Below are 25028 nucleotides of genomic sequence, written 5' to 3'. Positions count from 1 at the left end.
TTCATGATTTTTATTTCTCTTACACTTAAATTTAATTCTTTGAGTAGTGAGTTCTAAAGTACCTAACCTGTCCTGGCTGGACTAATTATTCCTATGGTAACTTTTAAAACATATATATTCTATCTAGGTTTTTTGTTTCCACTGGTGGTGCACATCCGCACATACCTCGGTGCACATAACAAAATTTATTCTGCACATGGATGGAAAAAATTAGAGGGAACATTGCCCAGGAGTAGTCTAGGCCCTGAGCTGTGGGATGAACTATGTTCCAGGCATGCTGTCTCTAACTACATATTTTCTCTTCTCAGGTCTGCCCTGGTGGTTGGCCCTTTGGGAGGAGCAGAGTGATGGCTGTTGGGAGGCTGAGGTTTTGCATGGCAGGTTCAGCCTTCAGGTAAGCAGCACAGCGGATATAACTGCTCCCCCCCACCATCACCCATGGTTCCTTCTCACCTCCTGTCTGCTCCGTTGCAGCTTTTTCCACCTTCCCACTGACTACCAGCCCCAGGTTCTCTCTGGGGCAGGGTTTGGGGAACATTTTAAGCAAGGACCCTTTGCACGTTTAAGTGTTATGAGTTCTCTTAGAGTGAGGCACTAACCACAGACCTTGGGGACAAGCCCACAGCCTGCTAAGCCCTTTCTAGGTCTGGCCAGGAGCATTGCCCTGAAAAAGAGCCAAGAGATGCTGCCATTTGTTCCAAGTTACTCCAGCACTCTCACTTCAGGGCAATGTGTGTTTCAATAAAGCCAAATATAAAGTCACATAGTGAGGAACAAAGAACTCAGACCATACTTACAGGATGGGGGACTTCATCCTGGGAAGCAGGGATGCTAGACAAGGACTTGGGGCTCCTGGGGGATAATTTGTGGAACAGGAGCTCCCAGCAAAACAGAGCGAATGTGATCCATGGATGTATAAACAGGGGAATCTGGAGTAGCAGAGACTTTACTTTATCTCTGTATTCGGCACTGGTGCAACCACTCATTGAATACTGTCTTCAGTTCTGGTGCCCACAATTCAAGAAGGATGTTGATAAATTGGAGAGGGTTCAGAGAAGAGCCATGAGAATGATTAAAGGATAGGAACACCGGCTTTATAGTGATAGACTCACGGTGCTCAATCTCTTTAGCTTAACAAAGAGAAGGTTAAGGGGCAACTTGATCACAATCCCTGAGTACCTACAAGAGAACCCTTCCACACCACGCCTTTCAAGATCCATGGGTCCTACCCATGCCTATCAAAATAAGTGGCGTACCTCATCCAGTGCACTACATGCTCCAATAACAACGATGTGGGTGAAACCAGACAATCACTACACTCTTCAATGAATTCACACAGGAAAATGATGAAAGACAAAACCACCCTGTCACCTGTGGGTGAACACTTTTCACAAAGTGATCACTCCATATCTGACCTCTCAGTCCTCATCCTCAAAGGAAACCTGCACACTTTCAAAAGGTTTCAGAGTAGCAGCCGTGTTAGTCTGTATTCACAAAAAGAAAAGGAATACTTGTCGCACCTTAAAGACTAATCAATTTATTTGAGCATAAGCTTTCGTGAGCTACAGCTCACTTAATTGGCTGCAATCAAAAGCTGACCCTGGGTGCTTAAATTCATACCTTTGAGATACACTAAAAAGCATGGGCTATGTCTACATTACAGACCTATATTGGTATAACTATGTAACTCAGGGGCATGAAAAATCCACAAGCTAAGGTTGTGTCTACACTAGCACTTTTGTTGGCAAAACTTTGTCGGTCAGGGGTGTGAAAAAACACCCTCGGACCAACATAAGTTTCATCAACAAAAGCACCGGTGTTGATGAAATAGCACTATGTCGGCAGGAGAGCGTCTCCCACTGACGTAGTTACTGCAGCTCGTTGGGGGTGGTTTAATTATGCCGGCAGGAGAGCTTTCTCCCGCTGGCATCGGGCGGCTACGCAGGAGGCTTTACAGTGGGGCAGCTGCATCGGAACAGCGGTGCTGCTGCAAGGTCCGTAGTGTAGACATAGCCTAGCCCCCTGTGTAGACAGCACTATGTCGATGGGAGAAGTTCTCCCATCAGCGCAGGAGCATCTTCACTTCAGCGCTACAGCGGCCTTGTGAAAGTAGAATGAATTATATTGAAATTATAATTCATTAAAGAAATGCTACTTGAAGGGTTTGTTGAAATATAGTTGTCAGGAAGAGAAACATTAAGGAGTGTGAGACAATGGGTCCTCAAACTAATTAACTTAGAGCTCCTACTGAGCTAGGAGATTGGTAAACGTTAGTATGGAAATAAGATATGTATGTATATTTGTCAGTTTCTGCTTCCTTTTGTCTTTTATGCTAGATTGGCTTTGGCTTATTTGTATAAATAAGTTAGCTTGAGCCTCAGAGAGGGACTCACATATCTGGGTGCATTGGCAAAGCGCTTTGCTAATAAACAGAGTGGTCTGACAAATTATGTGAGTCCTGAATCTGACTTTGACAACCTGCACATGGTCTTAATACAGAGACTGGATTTATGGCTTATTACAACAATCTATAACCCACTAACCTCCCTTTTCCTCTTATGACTATAGTGGTATTAACGGGCCACTTCACCTGGAATGGTCCCTGTGACAGGATCCCCAGGGTGCAGTCTGGGACTATGGGACTGCTGTGCCCCCTAAACTCTCCAACCTGGGTTGTCTCTCACAATGCTTTGCTTTGCTAGTGACAAATAGCAAACCCCTCCCGGCACTGTGATCACTCAGCACAACCGTACGTGGAGCACCCACACCCAGCTAGATTGCATGAATGCTCCCAGAGCCACTCATGAATCACAAAGAGAAAGGCACCTGCCAAATCCCCCCAACTCCTAGCCTTGTGCCTCAGGACTATACCATCTTGCACTGCTCAAGACCCTTTCTTGAGCAATGCAAATTTATTAATTAGTTCACCACTTCATCAATGGAAAGTGGACATACACCAGCCTTTCTAACCTGAGCAGATTTACTAAAAACTTCAAGCAAACTCACTGGTAAAAACAAACAGTAAAACAAATTTATTGACTACAAGGCCAAAATAAAATAAAATATAATCTCTCAACCCTATTAGACTGGGCAACATCTAGATTAAGCAGTTTTTCTCTCCCTACTGGATATTGCAGTTCATAGTACACAGGTTTCACCCTTGAAACCTGGGCCAGTCTCCTCTGTTGGAGTCTTCAGTCTTCAGAGTATCCTTGTTGCTTGCAGCGTAGGTGGAGGAAGAGGAAAGGCCAAGCATATGGCTCCTGTTCTGTTTTATATCCTTAGTCCATGTGTTTGGAGAACACAAGTCCAGGCATGTCTGGTGAGCACTGCTGAGTCACCAGGCAAGGTTGAGCAATTCCCCTGGTGTGGCCTTATGCAGGTGAGTCACTGAATTGTAACTCCTCCGCTGGACAATGACTGTTGATGGTTGTTTGACACCCTCCTGGGCATTGGTTACTTTCCTTGCTGTTGTCCCTGGAGAGCTAATATCTGGCCAATTCCCCAACTTACAGCATGTTTTACAGACAACCATACAGCACACTCTCATAACTTCATATGCACTAATGGTGTACATATTTAGATAGAGCAGAGACTTTCACCAGATCATAACCTTTCCCCTGATACCTTACATGGCATGCTTTATATGCAATATCACAAATATATATATAAATGAGGAATATGGGGGTTACAGGGCGCTCCCCCAAGCTATAGAATGTCACAGTCTCTTAGAATATGTGTTAAAGACTTACGCTAAACTATCTCCTCCACCTTATGTTTAGCTGTGATACTCCGAGGCCAGGCCTACACTACACACTTACTTCAGTGTAACTATGTCACTCAGGGCTGTGAAAAATTCACACCCCTGAGCAATGTAGTTATCCCAACCTCAGCCCCCTGTGTAGACAGCGCTATGTCAGCGGGAGAGCTTCTCCCACTGACATAGCTACTGCCTCTCACGGAGATGGAGTAACTAAGCCGACTGGAGAACTCTCTCCCATTAGCTTAGAGCGTCTTCATCAAAGAGCTACAAATGTATTAATTTAAGTTAAATTTATTAATTAATAATTTATTAATTTATTAAATTAATTAAGCAGCAGTGTTTGTAAAGTAGATCTGCCCTAAGTACCTTTCCCAGACCAGAAGAAGAGCTCTGTGCAGCTTGAGAACTTGTCTCTCTCTCCAGCAGAAGTCGATCCTGTAAAAGTTATTACCTCACCCACCTGGTCTCTACAAAGGGATCAGATATTTGATAATGGGCTCTTCTGTCTAGGCGAGGGAGAAATAACAAGATCCAATGGCTGTAAGCTGAAGCTAGACAAATTCAGACTGGAAATAAGGTGTAACATTTTTACCCGTGAGGGGAATTAACTGTTGGAACCATTTACCAAGGGTTGTGGTGGATTCTCCATCACTCGCAATTCTTAAATCAATATTGGATATTTCTCTAAAAGCTCTGCTCTCGTGCAGACAGGAATTAACTCAGGGAGGTCCTATGGCCCACATTATAAAGGAGATCAAATAGATGATCACAGTGGTCCCTCCTGGCCTTGGGATCAGTGACTCAGTGAGCCCAGCAAGGATGATGCTATAAGAACAAAGATTTGAGAAATTGCGTGCTCGGCCTCAGACCAAGCAGTGGGGTGGCAGCTGGAGCGTCAGGTGCTGAGCGGGGTTCCTTGTGGTTCCAGGCACCGGTGGCGTTTGAGGAGGTGGCCATGTATTTCTCCTGGGCAGCGTGGGGGCTCCTGGATGAAGGGCAGAGGCAGCTCTACAGGGATGTCATGCAGGAAAATTACGAGACTCTGATCTCGCTGGGTGAGGAGATGGTTCCCATTGGGGTTTAGGGGCTTGTGGGTGGGGGTAGGGAGGGGGAATAAACAAGGGGAAATAGGTTACTTTTTATAATGAATCAACCATTCCCAGTCTCTATTCAAGCCTAAGTTAATTGTATCCAATTTGCAAATTAATTCCAATTCAGCAATCTCTCTTTGGAGTCTGTTTCTGAAGTTTTTCTGTTGTAATATCGCAACTTTCATGTCTGTAATCGCGTGACCAGGGAGATTGAAGTGTTCTCCGACTGGTTTATGAATGTTATAATTCTTGACATCTGATTTGTGTCCATTTATTCTTTTACGTAGAGACTGTCCAGTTTGACCAATGGACATGGCAGAGGGGCATTGCTGGCACATGATGGCATATATCACATTGGTGGATGTGCAGGTGAATGAGCCTCTGATAGTGTGGCTGATGTGATTAGGCCCTGTGATGGTGTCCCCTGGATAGATACGTGGGCACAGTTGGCAACGGGCTTTGTTGCCAGGATAGGTTCCTGGGTTAGTGGTTCTGTTGTGTGGTATGTGGTTGTTGGTGAGTATTTGCTTCAGGTTGGGGGGCTGTCCGTAGGCAAGGACTGGCCTGTCTCCCAGGATTACCAGAAAGTGACACTACCGCTGCCCCGACTGTGGGAGGAGCTTTGCCCACAGCTCCACCCTCAGCAAACACTGCAGGAGACACACCGGGGAGCGGCCCTATCAATGTGCTGAGCGTGGGAGCAGCTTTGCTCAGAGGTTCATGCTCATGCAGCACCAGAAGATCCACATGGGAGCCAAGCTCTGGAGAGGGCTGTGAGCACAGGGGACAGCCCGGCTCATGGCCATATCTAAGAACGTTCACTTTCCCGGCTCTGATGGTTTTGCGCCTGGCTTTAACGTGGTGGTTCCAGACACTGTAATTTCTCTGGCTTGTGTGGATCTAGACCCTGCCTTCCCTATGCCAACGTGCCAGCCATCTCTCACCAGGATCAATTGGAACTGCCTCTCCGGCTCAGACTGATTGAACTCAGGACCTCAGAACCAAAGAAGTACCTGCCTGCACTAAAAAAGCAGCCACCTTAAAGGGAAGCCAGGAGCAGACTCATATCCTTTCTAGGGTGACCAGATGTCCTGATTTTATCAGGACCATCCCGATTATTAGGGGCTTGATATTACCCCCTCCCATTACCTCCTTCCGGCCCTCCCTGATTTTTCACACTTGCTATCTGGTCACCCTAATCCCTCCACTAGGAGCCAGAGCCTGACATGGGTCACCTGCTGCCGCTGCTTCCAGTGCTCAGCCACCACTTTCACAGAAGCAAGATAAAATCCTGAGCGAGACACTTCTGTAATGGAATACACCCCTGTGTTCGCACCCGACTGAAATAGCGGTTGTACAAAGTATGCCTGGTGAGGTTTCATTTGAAAACTCACACCTGGCTGATCAGTAAGAGCATGCTAAAGTGCACATCGCAACATTATATGTAAAGGTCTGAACGTAAGCTGAAATCATGACTGAAGTGTGTTTCCCAGTTAAGTCCGGGGAGTGGTTAACCCAGTTTCTCAAAGACAAGGGGCAAGCTGATGCCCCACACAGGTGTCAACAAAGCTAATGGGCCATTACCTATCAAGTGGCCATGTCTGGCAAGACCAGGTGGCAGGCACAAAGATCTATATTGAGCAAAGAGAGAGCATGAAGGGTTTTCCTCCTAAGACTGGCTGTCTCCTAGTTCGCAGCCGGAAATGCTTTTCAATGAGGAACAGGAAACTATAAAAAGGAGAGGCAAACACCCCAAGACACCCCTTTTTCTCTCCCTCTCTGTCTCTGGCATCACGCCTAAGAAGTCAAAGGAAAACAGCTATTGGACTTTGGGGGAAGGAGTCCCGACCTGATGAGTTTGGCCAGTAATCTTTCTTGATTCATGTGGTCAGAAATTTTGCTTAAAACTAATATAGTTTGTGAAGTTAGGCACCAGTAAGCGTTTAGCTTTACTTTTCTTGCAGCCATTTCTGACTTTTATGTCTCATTGCTTGCATTCACTTAAAATCTCTCTCTTTGTAGTTAATAAACTTGTTTTATTGTTTTATCTAATCCAGTGCGTTTAAGTTAAAGTGTTTGGGTAACTCTATTTAAGATAACAGGCTAGTGTATATTATTCCCTTAAAGGACTGACAGACAATATATTTGGACTGTCCAGGTGAGGGCTGGGCACTGAAAAACATACATTTCCGAGGGAAAGTCTGGGACTATGTTGGGGTCACCCTGCTGTATAACCAAGGTTGGTGAGACCCAGGGTGTGACTGGCAGGCTTCAGTTCCACAAACATGTCTGTGAGTGACCTGCATGCTGGTGGCTGGTTGTGAGCAGTCCAGGTTGGAGACTACAGCAGCAAGGCATTGCAAGGCCCCCCTAGTCATGGGGGGCAGGCGACACAGCCTCTCACTGGTCTGGATTGTACCCCTGTATGTCACAACTCTGATCCTCCTTTATTTTCGTGACAATGTCAGGTCAGTAATTGCATTTTAAAAAATTATATTAATTAGGGATTACCTTTCCCCCCACCCCACCTCCTTATGCACTTTGTAGTTTGTATTAGCCCAGATCCTCTCAAGGATAGGCAGCTGCACATATAAGAACTTAAGAACGGCCATACTGGGTCATATCAATGGCCCATCTAGACCAGTATCCTTACTTCCAACAATGGCAAATGCCAGGTGCTCCAAAGGGAATGAACAGAGCAGGCAATCATCCATCCCCTGTTGTCCATTCCCAGCTTCTGGAAAACGGAGGCTAGGGACACTCAGAGCATGGGGTTCTCCATTGATGGACCTATCCTCCATGAACTTACCTAGTTCTTTTTTTAACCCTGTTATAGTTTTGGCCTTCACAACATCCCCTGGCAAGGAGTTCCACAAGTTGACTGTGCGTTGTGTGAAGAAGTACTTCCTTTTGTTTGTTTTAAACCTGCTTCCTGTTAATTTCATTTGGTGACCCCTAGTTCTTGTGTTATGTGAAGGAGTAAATAACATTTCTTTATTCACTTTTTCCACACAATTCATGGTTTTATAGACCTTTATCATATCCCCCCTTAGTCACCTCTTTTCCAAGCTGAAAAGTCCCAATCTTTTAAATCTCTCCTCATATGGAAGTTGTTCATTACCCCTCATAATTTTTGTTGCCCTTTTCTGTACTTTTTCGAATTTCAATATATCTTGTTGAGATGGGGTGACCAGATCTGCATGCAGTATTCAAGATGTGGGCATACCATGGATTTATATGGAGGCAGTATGATATTTTCTGTCTTGTTCTCTATCCCTTTGGTAATGGTTCCTAACATTCTATTACCTTTTTTGACTGCCGCTGCACATGAAGTGGATGTTTTCAGAGAACTATCCACAGTGACTCCAAGATCTCTTTCTTGAGTGGTCACAGCTAATTTAGACCCTCATCATTATATATGTATAGTTTGGATTATGTTTTCCAATATCCACTACTTCGCATGATTCAACATTGAATTTCATCTGCCACTTTGTTTCCCAGTCACCCAGCCTTGTGAGGTCCCTTTGTAACTCTTTGCAGTCTGCTTTGGACTTAACTATTTTGAGTAATTTTGTATCATCTGCAAATGTTGCCACCTCACTGTTTACCCTTTTTTCCAGATCATTTATGAATATGTTGAACAGTACTGGTCCCAGTACAGATGCCTGGGGGACACCACTGTTTACCTCTCTCCATTCTGAAAACTGACCATCTATTCCTACCCTTTGTTTCCTGTCTTTTAACTAGTTACTGATCCACAAAAGAAACTTCCCTTTTATCCCATGACTGCTTACTTTGCTTAAGAGCCTTTGGTGAGGGACCTTGTCAAAGGTTTCTGAAAATTTAAATATACTATAACCACTGGATCACCCTTCTTCACATGTTTGTTGACCCACCTCAAAGAATTCTAATACATTTACAAAAGCCATGCTGACTCTTCCACAATAGATCATGTCTAATATCTTAGGTTGGTTTGCCAACTGTGGGGTTTGCTTTACAGTAGGACTTTCTCCTCTTTTCTCCTAATACACCTTGTTTTTCGTTCAGATCCTTGCAGTATTGACTTGTGTCTGGGATGTTCATGCAAAGTTGGCCTGGGCGAGGTCACCTAGCATCCCACATCGCTGGAAACCTCATCCACTGCCTCGCCTGTCCGAAACCCACCCGACATAGGAATCTTAGCCAAACACACAGATCAACCAGTCCTTTCTTCTAACAGGCAGCCAAGGCCAGGGCTGTGGCCTGGAGCTAGGTCTGAGCCCCAGAACCTCACCTGCAGGCTTTCCTTGTGGGGGGAAAAGTTTCAGACCCTGGGTCACATCCTGGCCTCACTGCAGTGAATGGCAGACCTCCCACTGGTGTCAATGGATTTCACTTCATGAGTGGAATGAGAAGGGCATAAAATGATAAGGAGACATGCACAGATTGGGGTCTGTTTCTTGGCTGTTACATCAGTTCCAATGGACTCATACAAAACATATGTAATATAGGGGAGACTCAAGTCCTATCTATCTGCCTGTCTCCACACATTCACCTCTATCTGTTGACCCATACACATCCCTATATCCATCCGCATACACACCCCTTTATTTATCCATCCATCCAACCCCCCCTCCCCAAGCCCCCACCTATCTATCAGGACTGAACGCTGCTGGGATCTTGCCCTGCTTGTCTCCATTCAGAATGCTGCTGCAAAGATCGCTCTCCTAGCCAGTCGCTTTGCCCGTGTCACCCTTCTCTTTGAATCCCTCCACTGGCTCCCCTTTCTCCAGCTTGTCAGTCACTTTCTCCAGCTGCTTGTCTTCACTGGCAAGAGACTGCAATGTTTATTCCCCATCCTACCTATCATCTCTCATTCAGCACCAAGAGGTCAACTCCCTCCTCTGGTTGGCCCATGATTCAGCCTACTCATGAAATTCGCAAACAAGCCCCTTTGTGCTTTTTCATGTGCTGCCCCTCAGGCTTGGGAGGAGCTCCTCAAAAACATCTGCAAAACTACCTCTTCCTCCTTCTCCTTCAAATGCCTCCTCATAACACTCCTTTGCTGCAATGCCTATAAAAAACTTGACAACAGTTAGACTGCTGGTGCACTGAGACCACTGCTGATCCTGTGACCCATTATTAGCTCATTGGTTCCTTTTACTGCCTTGTCTGTCTCTGCTGTCTTTTGCTTTAAACTCATATTATATGCCCTTTGGGGCAGGGGATGTATTTTTGTTTTGTGTTTGTACAGTGCCTAGCACAGTAGGACCCTGGGCCATGACTGGGGCCCTTAGGAACTACCATAATACACCTCATAGACTTTAAGGCCAGAAGGGATCATCCTGCATGTCGCAAGCCACAGAACCTCCCCCCGGCCCTCCCGTAATAGACCCCTAACCTCTGGCTGAGCTACTGATGTCCTCAAATCATGAGTTAAAGACTTACAAGTTACAGGGAATTCACCATTTACACTAGTTTAAGCCTGCAAGTGACCAGAGCCCACGCTGCAGAGGAGGGCAAAAAACGGCCCCAGGGTCTCTGTCTATCTGACCCAGGGGAAAAATCCTTCCTGATCTCAAATATGTCTTCTCTCTTCTGTGTTGTATCTTTTGCTCTTTACACAACAATAATTGGAAGGAATCACAGCTTGGTTCAAAATAACTGTGTTTTCTAAACATACGCTAGAGGGGCATGAGTTCTGGGACTCCTGGTATCCCTCCATCCCTGAATGCCCTCCTCCCATCCTCTCTATTTCAAGGTCTCCCTGCAACCCCCCAAACCCTGCAATGCCAGGGCCTCTGTGTGCCCCCTTCCCCTATACCCCCCAATTTCCCTCCCCTCACAAGGGGTTGGGTGCCCCCTGTGAGGGGTTCTCTGTGCCCTCCATTTCCCCCACCTCTATTCTCCCCACCATGCCAGGGCTCTGTCCCCCCCATTTCCTCATCCCCCGTAGCAGGATCCCATTCTCCCCACCATGCCAGAGGCTCTATCTGGCTCCTGCCAGGGAAATACATCCTGCTGCTCTGACTGCTTATGAAATCAGACATAAGAATACAGAAGTGTCGCAAGCCACACTAGTACTGAACAATTGCCGACTTTCTCATTTTTACCATGTCATTATAAAATTAATCAAATGGAATATAAATATTGTACTTACATTTCAGAGTGCAGTGTGTAGAGCAGAATAAACACGTCATTGTGTGACATTTTAGTGTGTACTGGCTTCACTAGTGCTTTTTTGTGTAGCCTGTTGTAAAACTGGGCAAATATCGAGATGAGTTGATGCCCCCCCGGAAAGACCTCTGCCTAGCCCTGGCTGAGAACCACTGCTTTAGGCAAACACAGGTGACTGGGCTCAATACGGAGGCAACTGGGTGAGATTCTGTGGCCCATGCTATGAAGGAGGTCAAGGTAGATGATCAGATTCCTTCTGCCTTAAGATCCATGAATCTGCCCTTCACTTCCGTGACCCTTTCCCTCCCCCTCTTCTCCCTCCATCCCTCTTCTGTCTCTTTTTTCTACTTTCTCTTTCCTCATCCTATTCTCTCCCCATCCCATCCGTCTCAATCACATTCACACCCTCTCCTGTCTCGTCTCCTCCCCCTGTCCTGGTGATTTGCTCTCTGCCTCTGGGAGAGCCCAATCAGGGATCCCCCTGCCCGCAGCTCGCTCCTCCTTCTGGGAAAGGTGCACAGAGGAAGCAGGGAAGTGGGCAGACTGGATCGCTGGCTTTCTCCCTGCGTCCCTCCCCAGGCTCCTCCTCCGGTCCCTCTGTCCCCCTCCCGCGCTCTCCCGGCCTGTGCGCGCTGGGAAGCCCCAGGCCGGAGCATGGAGAGGGGCGCAGGCCTGCCGCAGCACATCATGGCCCAGGTGCGCGTCCAAGCCCCGGGGGCCGCGGCCAGCCGAGAGGATCCGTGCCGGGAAGGCTCGCGGAGGCAGCAGGCGGCTGCGGCCGGGGACAGGCTGGCCGGAGGGCGGCTGCTGGACAGCCGCAGCTTGGATGGGATCAGCCAGGCGTACGGGGCCAGCCGGGCGCAGGAGGGGCGCCGCGCCACCATCTCCAGCGCCCTGGAGCTGGAAGGGACGGTCAGCCACGACGGGGACCTCACCCACTTCGTGGCCAACAACCTGCAGCTGAAAATCAAGCTGAGCTCCCGGGGCAGCCTGGAGGAGCCGGAGCCCCCGGGCCAGCCCTTCCCAGGGCTGGGGCGGAGCAAAGCGGCCGACATCCCCCCCATTGACCCCGCGGTGCTGACGGAGCTGGAGCGCCTGACCCAAGAGGTGGCCCACAAGGTGGACCAGATGATGAGGAGCTTGAACGGCAGCATCCAGAACATGACGGCCCTGAGCGTGGGCTACATCCAGACCTACCGGGACGCCGTGGACAGCTTGGGCGAGTCCGTAGACATGAGTATCAAAGGGATGTACACCCTGATGGCCCGCTGCGAGGAGCTGGACCGCTCCATGCAGCCGGTCCACGCCCTGGCCAAACAGATCCGGGAGATCAAAAGGACCCTGGAGATATTGGAGTCACTGTGCAAGTAGGGCCGGTGGAAAACATTTCGCAGCTGCTTTGTTACTATCGGGGGAGGGGGGCCGCTGTGCTGGTTGCAAACTCCAAAAGGGAACATGTAATGTGTGTGGTTGTGTGTTTCTTTCATGTCTTGTGCTGCCATAAGCCTGTTACACTAAAAGCAGACACTGCTTTGCCGAGGATGTGTCTGAAAGGGGCTAATGTCCCCTGACCAATTACTTGAAAATTTCCCACCCTCCCTGTTCGTTAGAGGGGATGATGCATGCTCAGGATTTCAAAGGACCCTAAGGGAATGATGCTCTCAAATTCAGTAGGAACCCAACTTCAGTGGGAGTTGGGCTGCTTTCAAAATCCCAGCTGGGAAGAATTGTCAGCTGGACAAGGAATAGTGAACTGGATTCCCTCATCTGTGTATTTCACCTTTCCCTGTAAAATAAGAATATTTATACTTAATAAAGCCACTCTGCAATTTGCCAAACAACTTAAAATGTGTCCATAGGAAAGAACTTCTGCTATTGAGGCTTCCCGGTGTTATTTTCAAAAGAGCCCAGCATTGCTCTTGCCTTGCTCCCTTTGAAGTCAAGGGGAGGTTTACCTTTCATTTCAATGGGTGAAGAACAAGGCCCGCCCTGAGTGGTTTTGAAATTCCCATGCTCTCCATATTCAGCAGCTGAGGAGTTTGCCCTACCAGTGGATGTGCAGGATGCCGGCTCAGAAGCAGATTCTGAATCCTCTCTCAAAACCTCTGATGACTCTCACATTCGCTTCCACATTTAGCAGCCTAACCTGTGACCTATATTAAATATGGAAGAAATGACAGCTGTGTACATATGCTCTGTGGACCTTATACCCTTCAACTGGTTAATTTCTTTGTTTTAGTACAGCAGGGCTGCATGTATTTAATATTTGGCATGTGGTATGGAAGTGCTCCTTTCAGTGTATCTGGGGAACAGAAAGAATTAGCTATAGAGCCCCAAGGCCTTCCTCAGTTCCAGAGAGGACCAGGCTATGCTGTATGGGGGGGAACTTAATAAAGACAGGAACTTCCTGCTCTCAGCTGTTTCCTCATCTAGAGGTGTTAAGTGACTCCCCTGGCTCTGAGTCTCTCAGCCCCTTGGTGCACTAAGGCATTTCTCTCCTGGTAAGACCCTACCGGAATGGCACACCTCTGTCTGAGCATTGCTAAAGCCCAGGGGAGTCCGGTCTAAAGAGGAGTGGAAGCAGGAGGGGATCAGAGCCTGAACCCCCCACTAGGCCCAGAAGGAATCCCCCCCAGCAGCCCAGGGGCAGCCCGGAAGTGTGGGGGGGATGTGCAGCTGGGCCTAACAGAGTCCCCCTCCCGGTGGGAGCCTGCAAACTGGAGTAGGGCTAGGGTGACCATGTGTCTGATTTTCAACTGGAACACCTGGTTGAAAAAGGACCCTGGCACCTCTGGTCAGCACCCTCAACCGGGCTATTAAAAGCCTGGTCAGTGGTCTCCAGGGCTAAGGCAGGCTAGTTCCTACCTGTCCTGGGGCACCACGCTGTGCCCCGGAAGCTGCCAGCAGGTCCGGCTCCTTGGCTGGGGGGCCACGGGGCTCCATGCGGTGCCCCCGTTCTGAGCACCGATTCCTCACTCCCACTGGCCAGTTCCAGGCAAATGGGACCTGGAGGGGGGCAGTGCCTGCAGGCAAGAGCAGCGTGCACCACGGAGCCTCCTGCGCCCGCCTAGGAGCCAGAGCTGCTGGCAGCTTCCCGGGCACAGCGCAGTGCCAGGGCAGGCAGGGAGCCTGCCTTAGCCCTGCTGCGCCGCTGACCGGGAGCCGCCCAAGGTAAGCCTGGGCCCGTCTCCTACCTTAGCCCTGAGCCCCCCCAAACCCAAGCCCCCTCCTGCACCCCAAATCCCTCATCCCTGGCCCCACCCCAGAGCCCATACCCCCTCCTGCACCCCAGAGCCCTCACCCCCCTGCACTTCAATCCCCTGCCCCAGCCCAGAGCCCCCTCCCACACCCTGAACCTCTCACCCCCTCCTGCACCCCAACCCCCTGCCTCAACCCGCAGCCCCCTCCCGCACTGCGAACTGCCCGGCCCCCAGCTCCCCCTGCACCATAAAACCCCTCATCCCCTGCCCCACCCCAGAGCCCCCTCCCACACCCTGAACCTCTCACCCCCTCCCGCACCCCAAAACCCTGCCCCAGCCCGGGGAACGTGAGCGAGGGTGGCGGAGAACGAGCCACCGAGGGAGGGGGAACGTAGTGAGCGGGGGGCGGGGCCTCGGGGAAGGGGGCGGGGCCTCGGGGGCGGGGCGAGGGTGTTGGGTTTGGGCCAATAGAAGGTTGGTAACCCGAAGCAGGGCAGCGGGGCGGTAAAACCCCTGGCGACCCCCCGGCCCCGATGGCGGCAGAGGGTCTGTTCCTGGGGGGCGGGGCTGCGCGGGGGGCCCCGTTACACCCGGGCAACAGCATCGCCCTGCGGGGTCTCCGCAGGCCCCCGCCCCCTCCGGCGGGGCATCGGTTACCGGAGCAACCCGACCCCGCACTTCCGGCCTCCAGGGCCGTAGAGCTCGGGGTGGAGTGGGGCAGACAGGCGCTTCCGGTCTGCTCCAGCGAGTAGCGGCTTGGGAGACCGGAAGTGTTTTGTCCCCGAGCATCCATCGCCTTCGTCAGCGGAAATGCGTACCCGGCTCCTTTCGGTCTCCACGGCGGTCTCTCCTCTCATTGGCCGGTTCCGCGGGGCGGGGCTGGGGGCGTTGCCCTGGGTGCCGGGCGCTGAGACTGTGATGGGCAGGTCAGCGCGCAGGCGCTGTGGCTCTGTTATGGCGGCCGCCGCCGGGAGGAACGTGGTGTTCGTGACCGGCAACGCCAAGAAGCTAGAGGAGGTGGGTGGGGGGGCGCAGGGAGCTGCGCGGATTGGACGGAGGGGGCCACCGTACCGGAGTGAGCACGGTGTCCGCCAACTCCCGGAGGAGGGGCGGGGCCGCCTCCCGCGTGCGGTGCTTCCTCCCGCCCCCGTAGCGAGCCCCGCCCCCTGCTGTCACTGCCCGGCCGCTCCGCGTGCCGCCGTCGTTAGGCTCCAGAGTTAACGGCCGGGCGGGCCGTGGCTCGGCCTCCCGCGCCCGCAACCGCCGGGACTGTCGCTGCCCTGGGGACGCTCCCGACGCTGAACCTGTCCCCGGACGAGCCCCGTCGGGGGGGCGGGCCCGCTCCCCTGAACCAGAGCCTGGTGGGAGCCTTAGAGCGAGTCCCCCCTCGCCATCCCTGGTCCTGGCCAAACACTGCTCCCATCCGGCGCTGCCCAGCGCCCGCCCTGTTGCCAACTTCCTGCCACCCCCCCCATAGTGCGTGGGTCTGAGGCAGGTGGCGAGAGCCCCTGTGGCTGCGAGGGATGGGACAAACTATCCCCCAGTATCTCACACACTGGGTTAAATGCTGTCTCCCACCCGCAGAGCTTGCTGAACAGCCGCTGTCTTGTTCCCAACAGGTCCTTCAGATCCTCGGGGATGCGTTTCCCTACAGACTGGTCGCAAAAAAAATTGACTGTAAGCTTGTGATTTTGTTTCTCACTCGTTAAACAGTAACATTTCAGCAGCCATTGGCCAACCCTCCCCCCGCAATAATCCCTCCTGTTGTTGTTGCAGTGCCAGAATACCAAGGGGAGCCAGACGAGATCTCCATTCAGAAATGTCGGGAAGCAGCAAATCAGGTCATGTCCTTTTCCGCTTTTCCCACTTCCACAGGTGTAAGTCAAAAATGAATACAGATTAACAAAGAGTTTAGGCTAAATGGCCCAGCTGTTACCCACCGCATGACAGCCCACCCGTTTGGCACAGAGTTGGTGGGGAATTAAATGGCCATGGACTGACTGGTGCCAACAAAAAGGACGTAGAAGATTTGAATATAGCTACAGAGACATTCCAATGGAAGTCCATATGAGAAAGGGTCATAAATGGGGTCTGCCACGGCAAAGGCCCTTCCCTGGCCTGATCGCACTGATCTCTAGGACTGAGAGTGAGGTCTGCTCAGTTTCTTTGGCAGAACATTCCTACAACTGGCTCTGTCCTAGATTATTAGTATTCTCATCTTCCAATCCGGTAGAGCAGGGACATGGTGAAGGGTAGTGTGTCCATCCACAGAGCTCCGGCCTCTCACATCCCTAGAACAGAGGCTGCCACTGTTACTAGGTACAGTAACTCCTCGCTCAACGTTGTAGTTATGTTCCTGAAAAATGCTACTTTAAGCGAAACAATGTTAAGTGAATCCAATTTCGCCATAAGAATGAATGTAAATAGGGCGGGTTAGGTTCCAGGGAAATATATATATATTTACACATACACACATATACACAGTATAAACTGTTTGTTTAAAACTTATAATACTGTACGTAGCAATGATGATTGTGAAGCTTGGTTGAGGTGGTGAAGTCAGAGGGTGGAAGAGGGTGGGATATTTCCTAGGGGATACCTTACTGCTAAATGATGAACAAACACTCCACTGAGCCCCCAAAGGTTAACACGTTGTTGTTAATGCAGCCTCACACTCTACAAGGCAGCATGAATGGAGGGAGGGGAGACAGCATGGCAGACAGAGTCACAGTGTGAGAGAGAGAGGCGCATTGCCCCTTTAAATATGCTGACCCCACTCTAAGTACACTGCCTGTTTAAGTAGATCAGCAAATTGAGACAGCAGCTGCTGCCACTAAGCTCCCTCCTTCCTGATCCCTGTCGTATGTCCCCCCACTGCTCTGTGGAGATGGGGGGCAGGAGTGGGCAGAGGGGGACACCCTGACATTAGCACCCCTCTCGCCCCCCCCCACTCCCCCGCAGGAAGCAGGAGGCTCCCAGGAGTAGCTCCAAGGCAGAGGGCAGGAGCAGCACAAGGCAGTGGGGGGAGGGACAGCTGAACTGCCCGGCATAGGGTGGCTGCTGCACAGGGAACTTAGGGGAGCAGGGAGCTGATGCGGGGGGCTGCTAGTCCACCCAAGGTCCAAACCCCCACCAGCTAACTGCAACGATCTGCTCTTCCTGCAAGCAGTGGACAAAGCAGGCGGCTGCCAAACAACGTTATAAGGGAGCATTGCACAACTTTAAACGAGCATGTTTCCTAATTGATCAGCAATGTTACAATGAAACATTGTTAACCGGGACGACGTTAAGTCAGGAGTTGCTGTACCTATTGCGGGCAGGAGCGGCAAAAGCTCCTTAAAAATGTGTGTGTATGGGGGGCCACTGACACCACCCATTTCTCCTAGGCTCCACCCTTGCACTGTCCCTTCATCCTGTGCCCCACCCCTTCCTGCCGAGGCCTTGCCCCGCCTCTTTCCCGAGGCCCCGTCCTTGCCCCGCCTCTTCCCACTAAGAACCCAGCCCCTGCTCGCTCCTTTCCACATGTCCTACGGCCAGTAAAAAGTGGGAGGACATTGCCCTCCCTCTTTTAAAAGTGATGGGGCTATGGCTGCATGGACCCGCTGTTCCGGCGCCCCTGATTGCAGGTACGGGGTCAGCGCCTTTGTTCCCCTCTTATCATTTGGGTGGCAATGAGGTAGTATTGTGTCCAGTTTTGGGCCCCACACTACAAGAAGGATGTGGAGAAATTGGAGAGAGTCCAGCGAAGGGTAACAAAAATGATTAGTTTCAGAGTAACAGCTGTGTTAGTCTGTATTCGCAAAAAGAAAAGGAGTACTTGTGGCACCTTAGAGACTAACCAATTTATCTGAGCATGAGCTTCATCGGATGCATACTGTGGAAACGGCCGTTTCCACAGTACGCATCCGATGAAGTGAGCTGTAGCTCACAAAAATGATTAGGGGTCTGGAACACATGACTTATGAGGAGAGGCTGAGGGAACTGGGATTGTTTAGTCTATGGAAGAGAAGAGTGAGGGGGGATTTGATAGCTGCTTTTAACTACCTGAAAGGTGGATCCAAAGAGGATGGATCTAGACTGTTCTCAGTGATAGCAGATGACAGGACAAGGAGCAATGGTCTCAAGTTGTAGTGGGGGAGATTTAGGTTGAATATTAGGAAAAGCTTTTTCACTAGGAGGGTGGTGAAACACTGGAATGCGTTACCTAGGGAGGTGGTGGAATCCCCTTCCTTAGAAGTTTTTAAGGTCAGGCTTGACAAAGCCCTGGATAGGATGATTTAGGTGGGGATTGGTCCTGCTCTGGGCAGGGGGCTGGACTAGATGACCTCCAGAGGTCCCTTCCAACTCTGATATTCTATGATTCTATGATTCTCCACCAGCCAGTGGCAGGTTGTCATCCAAAGAGCGCAGGTGCAGATTTCTTTCAGACTCAAGAAGCCAGTTAGGCCTTGGGCTCCAATGAAAGCCAGGACTGTGCAAATGCAGCCCCCCGCATGTTAGGTTCCTCCAGCACTGGCCCCCCAGTGAGGGCGATACCCATATGAATGCTTTAGATTAGTTCTCCTCTGACTTCCAAAGGAAAGCTTATTCCCTCTGCCGTGGTAGTTCCCCTTTTAACTGCAGATGCGGAGCACAGGGTTCGTCGCTTGTTCTCTTAGCCTCCGATTTAAGGAGCTTTAATGGATGTTGTGTTTTTATGAAGCCTCTAACATCATGTGGAACCATAATGGATTGTAACCTAAAAGGCCGTTTAGGAGAGGGTGCCTTCCCCTTAGATCTAATATTTCTGTTTTTTTGACTTCCCTCTGCAGATTCAGGGACCTGTTATAGTAGAAGATACTTGTTTGTGTTTCAATGCCTTGGGGGGCCTCCCAGGACCATATATGTAAGTAGGAGTGAATATGCTTGTAGTTCTTTCCTGTATTGCGGTTTGACTGGGGCTATGGGTTTCTGAGATGTGAGTCCCGGGGGCTCTCCAAATCCCATGAGCAGAACTCTCTTTTCTGTTGTTTGCTGTCCTAGCTCCTGCAGCTTCATCCTGAAGAGTGGGGCAATGGGGAAGGGATTTGTACTCACCTGGTCCCTGCTTTGCACTTCGTGCGTGGTGCATGGGATGGATTGAACAGCTCAGTGAGCCTGATTTACTCCCAGCTACAGGCCCTGCAAAGGAATCCCTGGAGGCTGATCCATGCACTCCAAACTCAGCACGGGCGTCATTTGGAGGGTTGGGCTCTTAAACTGAAATGATGGTTTAAAGTGATTGGACCAAACTCATCCTTTGTGTAACTACTCTGAAGTCATCAGGGGAGGAATTTTGTCCATTCTGCCACTGCAGTAGAGAAAGAGCTTCAGAGTTTTGTTAATTCAAATCGCTGGATTTATTTTATTATATAATGGGACCCTGGAGGCTGCTGTAGTTCAACTGGTAACAAGATTTCTAAATTTAATCGCTCATAACTAAGGCTAAGGTTTAGTCACGGGTATTTTTAGTAAAAATCATGGACAGGTCACAGGCAGTAAACAAAAATTCATGGGCCGTGACCTGTCCCTGACTTTTATTATAAATACCCCTGACTAAATCTTAGCTGCTCTGGGGGGGCCCCGAGGGACTGTTGCTTCAGGGGAGCCCCGGGGGCCAATGGCTGACCCCTGCTCTGGCAGTTGGGGCTGACCGCTGACCTCACCCGCTGCTCTGAGGCCCCCCGGGACCATGGCTCTGGGACAGCCCCCAGAACCGCTGCTGCTCCAGTGGCCAGCCACATTGACTGCTCTTCCGGCGGCCCTGGGGCCGGCTGCTCAGGCAGCCCTGGGGCCAGCCACACCAGCTGCTGCAGCTGTGGAAGTCCTGGAGTTCCCAGAAAGTTACGGAATCCATGATCGAACCGCAGCCTTACTCATAACTCCTCTAGCAAAGACCTACTATAGCTCTTGGTACTGCTTTTTAGTTTTGCAATTTCTCCACAATTTGCTCTGCTTGTTCAGGTTACTAGGGCAGAAAACATGGAAGGCGGAATGTGATTATGTACTTCTGTAACTCATCTTCTTTATTTCTTACAACAAAACTGGGCAAATGATCACTCCCCAGATGTGAGTTAATTGGCTTAGTGATTCTGGAAGGAGGAAAAAAAATCTTAAGATGAAGGATTTTTTTTTACCATCTCACTGCTCATTTGTGGGAATTACGCTTCTGAACACTTGGCCTCTGGAACACTTAGCGCTTTTATAGTTCTCTTTATTTAAAGAGCTCCCAAGTATTTTACAAACTCACCTATGCAAGGTAGGTATTCTTCCCATTGTACAGGGGGGATTGCTACCGCATGGAGAGCTTAAGTGATTTCCCCCAAATTGTACAGCAACTCAGGAAAAGAACCCAGGTGTCTTGGGTCTCTGCTTTAACCATTAGACTATGCTTCCTCGCTAAAATATTGAACATACATGCTAGGTGGTATGGCACAGCAGACTGGCACATAATCTGAATAGCAAAAGTACTGGAGTAGAATCTTGGGCTAAAGAGCCACAGGCTCAGTTCTTTAAGAAATAGGCACCAACCCTGCAATGAACTCCATGCAAGTTGACCCCTGGCCCAGGGAAGAGACCCATTGATTTAGTATGACCCACGGGGGTCTGTAACTTGCTGGCTTGGGGTCTAAGTCTGCATTTCATAATGTTTGTTAATATAAAGCCCGGAGTAAGGTTTACTAAACAGCGCAAGTTCAACAGGGATTCATGGTGCTAGGAAACCTGTGCAGAGAGAAATCAGACCTAGAATGTTGCGCTGGACATATTTCCATTGTTGATGGCAATGGCAGAAAATAACCCTGCTCCTGACACTTGTGTTCTCTTCTTACGTTTCAGAAAATGGTTTCTAGAGAAGTTAAAACCAGAAGGTATTTCCCTTCGAATTACTGCTCTGAATGGGATTTGCTGTTCAGAATCACATGCTCCTGTGCAACCTAGCAATAATGTGAAATGAATCCCTTTCCTCTCTGCGCTTTCATGGCTCTGCACTTGACTGGTTGCTTTGCCATCTCTGGGACCGCTCACTTCTCCCCATTCCTCACGGTCTCCATGTGTCCCATCATGTTCTGCCCTTAGCCCCTCCCTTTGCTCCATCTCCACCTTATCAGTGAGTAAGATCATCTGCTCTGATGGCTTCAGCAGCCATCTCTGTGCCGATGATTCCCAAATCTACCTCTCCCACTCTCTTCAGAGTCATATCTGTCTTGGTACTGATGATTGCTCTTCCTAATTGCCCTGTAGTTATCAGTTCAGCATGGCAACACAGTAGTACAACCTTCGTGTCACCCCTCTTTCCTTTCCCCTCCTCACATCTAGACTATTACTGAATCCTGTCACTTCTTTTCCAACCTATCCAAAATCCATCCCTCCCCTGTATGTGCCTTCCTGATCTCCTTTTTACTGATCTGATCTTCCTGTCACCCACCTCGTGTCCCTCCAGTACCACCAAACTCCCCTTCTTTGCCTGCTCTTCTGACTACACTCTGGGAGCTCCCTCTCTGCTGCATAATGCTGTCACAAGTATGGACAATGGGAAATAGACTGACCCCAAGTGACAGGAGATGTAACCTTTAGTATCAGATGAATAAAACCATTATCCTAGGCAGTTATGTAGCATCTCATCTAGGCATTGCAAAACATTTCAAAAACATTCATTAAGCCCCCTTGCAAGGATTCTGTGGAAAACTCATGAGTAGAGTCCAGGAATCCTGATCACCAGTCTCCTGAAATACCCGTGAGACACCATTCCCTGCCTAATCCCGGTAATACTCCCTCACCCTTGTGAATGTGGATGCAGTCCGTGGGAGGCCTGCCACGGGGGCACAAAATGTTATCTGTTTGGGGTTCCCCCTCCCCTCGCTCGTCGCAGATTGTCTCTTGTCAGTTGTGCTGTGTGCCGAATGAAACGTGGAGATGATGGAATCCTTCTTCTGTTGCTTAGGTCTGTACAAGCTGTTAGCGGGGTTTGAAGACAAGTCTGCTTATGCTCTTTGCACCTTTGCATTCAGCACTGGAAACCCGGAGGACCCGGTGAAGCTGTTCAAAGGCCAAACTTGTGTAGGTATTCAGATCACTGTGCAAAAGAAGCCTCTGCAGATGGGAGTGAGGGGGCTTGTAACGTGAGTCCGTTAACAGCACTAATTCGCATGGGGCTCATCTTGGCCACCAACATCCATATTTAGTTACCTACATAAATGGCCTGATTTTTCCAGGGTTGCTGAGCTGCTGCAACTCCCAAAGACTTCAGTGGGAGATGTGGATACTCAGCACGTCTGGAGATCGGGCTACTCATCGTGGTGCCGAGGGGCACCTGAGTTTGAAAACGTTGGTTAAAGGTTCTGAATGATCCTCCCAAGTTCTCTTGTCTCCACTCCTGAGCCTGGTGGCTCTTCAGCCGTCCAAGCCCTTTAATGCTAGGAGCAGAATGTTTGGCTGCACCGTTTCAATGAGCTGGTAGTGGTGCTCCAAGCCCCATCACTCAGCTGCACGTAGTTAACCCTTTCCTCAGATGTCCGTCTTTCCAGACCCTATCGTTTTCATTTGGATATGTGGTTGCTCTTCTCCGAACTCCCTCTAATATGGCTACATCTTGCTGGTACTGAGAAGCACAGAAGTGACCGGTCTTCTCCCACCATCCATGCCCAGAGTTTTCTCCAGCCAGCCTTAAATCTTGTTGCAGTTGCTCTCTCCTGCTCCTATGCCTGTTTGCTAGTTTATCCTTCAGACAGTCAGGAATTCTTATTGGGGGCGGAGTCCTGAAGCCTCAACGCCCTGGGATGTGTATGTTGAGCAGGCCTGCCAGGGGAAGGTGGAGAGCAGTGCAGGAGGTCTGTCTGCCTACGGCATGGACGTAAGAAGATGGAGCACTAAACCAAGAAGTCCTAGTTGTTTACCTTGGCCTTGTTTTGCGGGAATGCTAAGCAATCTTGTAGCTTTTGGTGGTTTCACAAAGCAGAGGTCTAAAATGTAAGAGGTTCATTTTTCCACGTGTAATGATCTGGAATGTAAATGTGGCAGAGCAGTGCTGAGAAAGAAACCTCTTATTTTTTCTTCCTCCTCGAATTGGCAGGGTCGCATTGTTGAACCCAGAGGCCCCAGAGACTTTGGCTGGGATCCTTGCTTTCAGCCTGACGGCTATGACCAGACGTAAGTGACTCTTTGCCTTTAATTCTTTACTTAAGAAAATCCAAGAAACCAAAGGTTCTGTTAATGCATCAAGTGGAACCCACTTACAGTGAACTCTGCCAAAGGGAAGCTGAGATGGGCTTAAAGCAGAATTTTACATCTGAACAGCTTTGACCATGGGGGACGTGGCTCGGAACCTCACAGCTCAGACTGTCTCAAGCCTGTAGGGCAGAAGACCTGAGTGTGCAGCGTGTTTCTAAAGAACTGTTTCCCACCCTAGGACTCCTCACAGACTTTGGAGAGATGCAGGGATGGTTCTGCTCTTGTTTTCTAGTAGCTGCTGCTAGTTAGTGGACTGTTGTAGGAGTCAGATATGGTTTTTATTGACTCTGACTTTAAGTGAGCTGCATCAGCCTGCCTAGAGTAGTGTTGTTAAATAAATGGACAGAGGTGGTCTTGCACTAGGGCACATGACTGCACAAGTCCAGGACAATGGAGACCCAGGCCCAGGGTCTGACTTTCCTTTGGGAACTGAGCTGCACTCAATTCCTTGCCCTCTGAATAAGATGACAAAGGGCTCAGTGAGTTAAGCCTGGCAAGAGAGCCTGCTTGACTCCCAAGTAGAAATTATGTGACCAAAAGGTTGGTGCCGAAGTAAAGCCCAGAGTCAACAGAGGGCGCCCTAATCTGCACGTACAAAGCAGGCCAAGGGAACCACTTCTGCAAAGGAATGTAACAGTTACAGAATGCACGGATCTGGTCTGTCACCAGCGGCATCTCTAAGGCCTAGCATTACACTAGCCGGTGAAGGGAGCGGTCTCAGCTCAACAGGCCGCTGGAGCTCAGGAGCACGCAGTTACCAAGTAAACCATGGTTTAGACTCTTGGTTGGGATTGTGGCCATTCCTGTTTTTTCCTCCTCCCCAGGTATGCTGAGCTGCCCAAGGCAGTGAAGAACTCCATCTCTCATCGCTACAGAGCACTCAAAGAGCTCTCCGGCTACTTCAGTCAGCAGAACAACCCAGCAGAAGCCACCTCCACTCCCAGTTAGGCTTCTGGTGTCTTGGGCTACGTCCACACTGCAATAAATACCCCACGGCACCAAGCCTCGGAGCCCGGCTTGATTGACTCAGGCTCGCGGGGCTTGGGGTGTGGGACTAAAACTTGCAGTGTAGTTGCCTGGGCTCGGGCTGGAGCCTGGCTTTCGCTGGTTTTCGCAGCCTGGGCTCCAGCCAAGTCTGAACATTTCCAGTGCCATTTTTAGCCCTGCAGCCCGAACCCCATGACCCCAAGTCAGCTGACCCAGGCCAGCCGCGAGTCTCTGATTGCAATGAAGATGTGCCCTTGGGGACACCAGACTTTTACAGAGAGTTGTATGTGAGATGTGGGGTCCATTTGTGGTTGTCTGTACTGTCTATGTAGAATAAAGCTGCCCACTTTAAAACTGGGATGGTTTTCTGCTTCCTTTTGTTGCTTCTGAGGAGCCTGAAGAAGCCAGTGGGTCTACACTGATTTTTAGGGGCTGAAGTGCACTGGATACAGAGTTTGGTGTTCACGTTATCCCACAGCTTGTCCCAGGCCGGTGGCGTTTGTGCAGCTCACCCTGCCTCTTCTGTTCTCCCCTATGCTGTTGCCCTATCAACAGGATTTTTTTGGGTGGTGATGGGAAGATCAG

General features: G+C 50.0%; 2 protein-coding genes across 2 annotated transcripts; both read left to right on the top strand.

Moving 5' to 3' along the window:
* Positions 1–11664: 11664 nt before the first annotated feature.
* BORCS6 (BLOC-1 related complex subunit 6) lies at positions 11665–12381 on the top strand. The gene has a single exon (XM_077820729.1). It carries the CDS (start codon positions 11665–11667, stop codon positions 12379–12381), a length of 717 nt encoding a protein of 238 aa, XP_077676855.1.
* A 2639-nt stretch (positions 12382–15020) lies between these two features.
* ITPA (inosine triphosphatase) lies at positions 15021–24801 on the top strand. The gene is made up of 8 exons (XM_077820727.1): positions 15021–15227; positions 15830–15887; positions 15987–16051; positions 19022–19095; positions 21066–21097; positions 22171–22286; positions 23299–23375; positions 24281–24801. The coding sequence occupies exons 1-8, from the start codon at positions 15021–15023 to the stop codon at positions 24402–24404; spliced, it is 753 nt and encodes a 250-aa protein (XP_077676853.1). The 3' UTR covers positions 24405–24801.
* The last annotated feature ends 227 nt before the right edge of the window (positions 24802–25028 follow it).

This window comes from Eretmochelys imbricata, chromosome 6 (assembly GCF_965152235.1).
Source record: "Eretmochelys imbricata isolate rEreImb1 chromosome 6, rEreImb1.hap1, whole genome shotgun sequence".
NCBI lineage: Eukaryota > Metazoa > Chordata > Testudines > Cheloniidae > Eretmochelys > Eretmochelys imbricata.
This window is presented reverse-complemented; position numbering and strand designations above follow the sequence as displayed.

Excerpts from the sequence above, each read along its gene's own strand:
- BORCS6 (XM_077820729.1), top strand. The coding sequence starts at position 11,665 with ATGGAGAGGGGCGCAGGCCTGCCGCAGCACATCATGGCCCAGGTGCGC.
- ITPA (XM_077820727.1), top strand. The coding sequence starts at position 15,021 with ATGCGTACCCGGCTCCTTTCGGTCTCCACGGCGGTCTCTCCTCTCATT. Across the intron at positions 19,096-21,065 it reads GGCCTCCCAGGACCATATAT|AAAATGGTTTCTAGAGAAGT; the intron begins GTAAGTAGGAGT and ends CTTACGTTTCAG. Across the intron at positions 22,287-23,298 it reads TGTTCAAAGGCCAAACTTGT|GGTCGCATTGTTGAACCCAG; the intron begins GTAGGTATTCAG and ends TCGAATTGGCAG.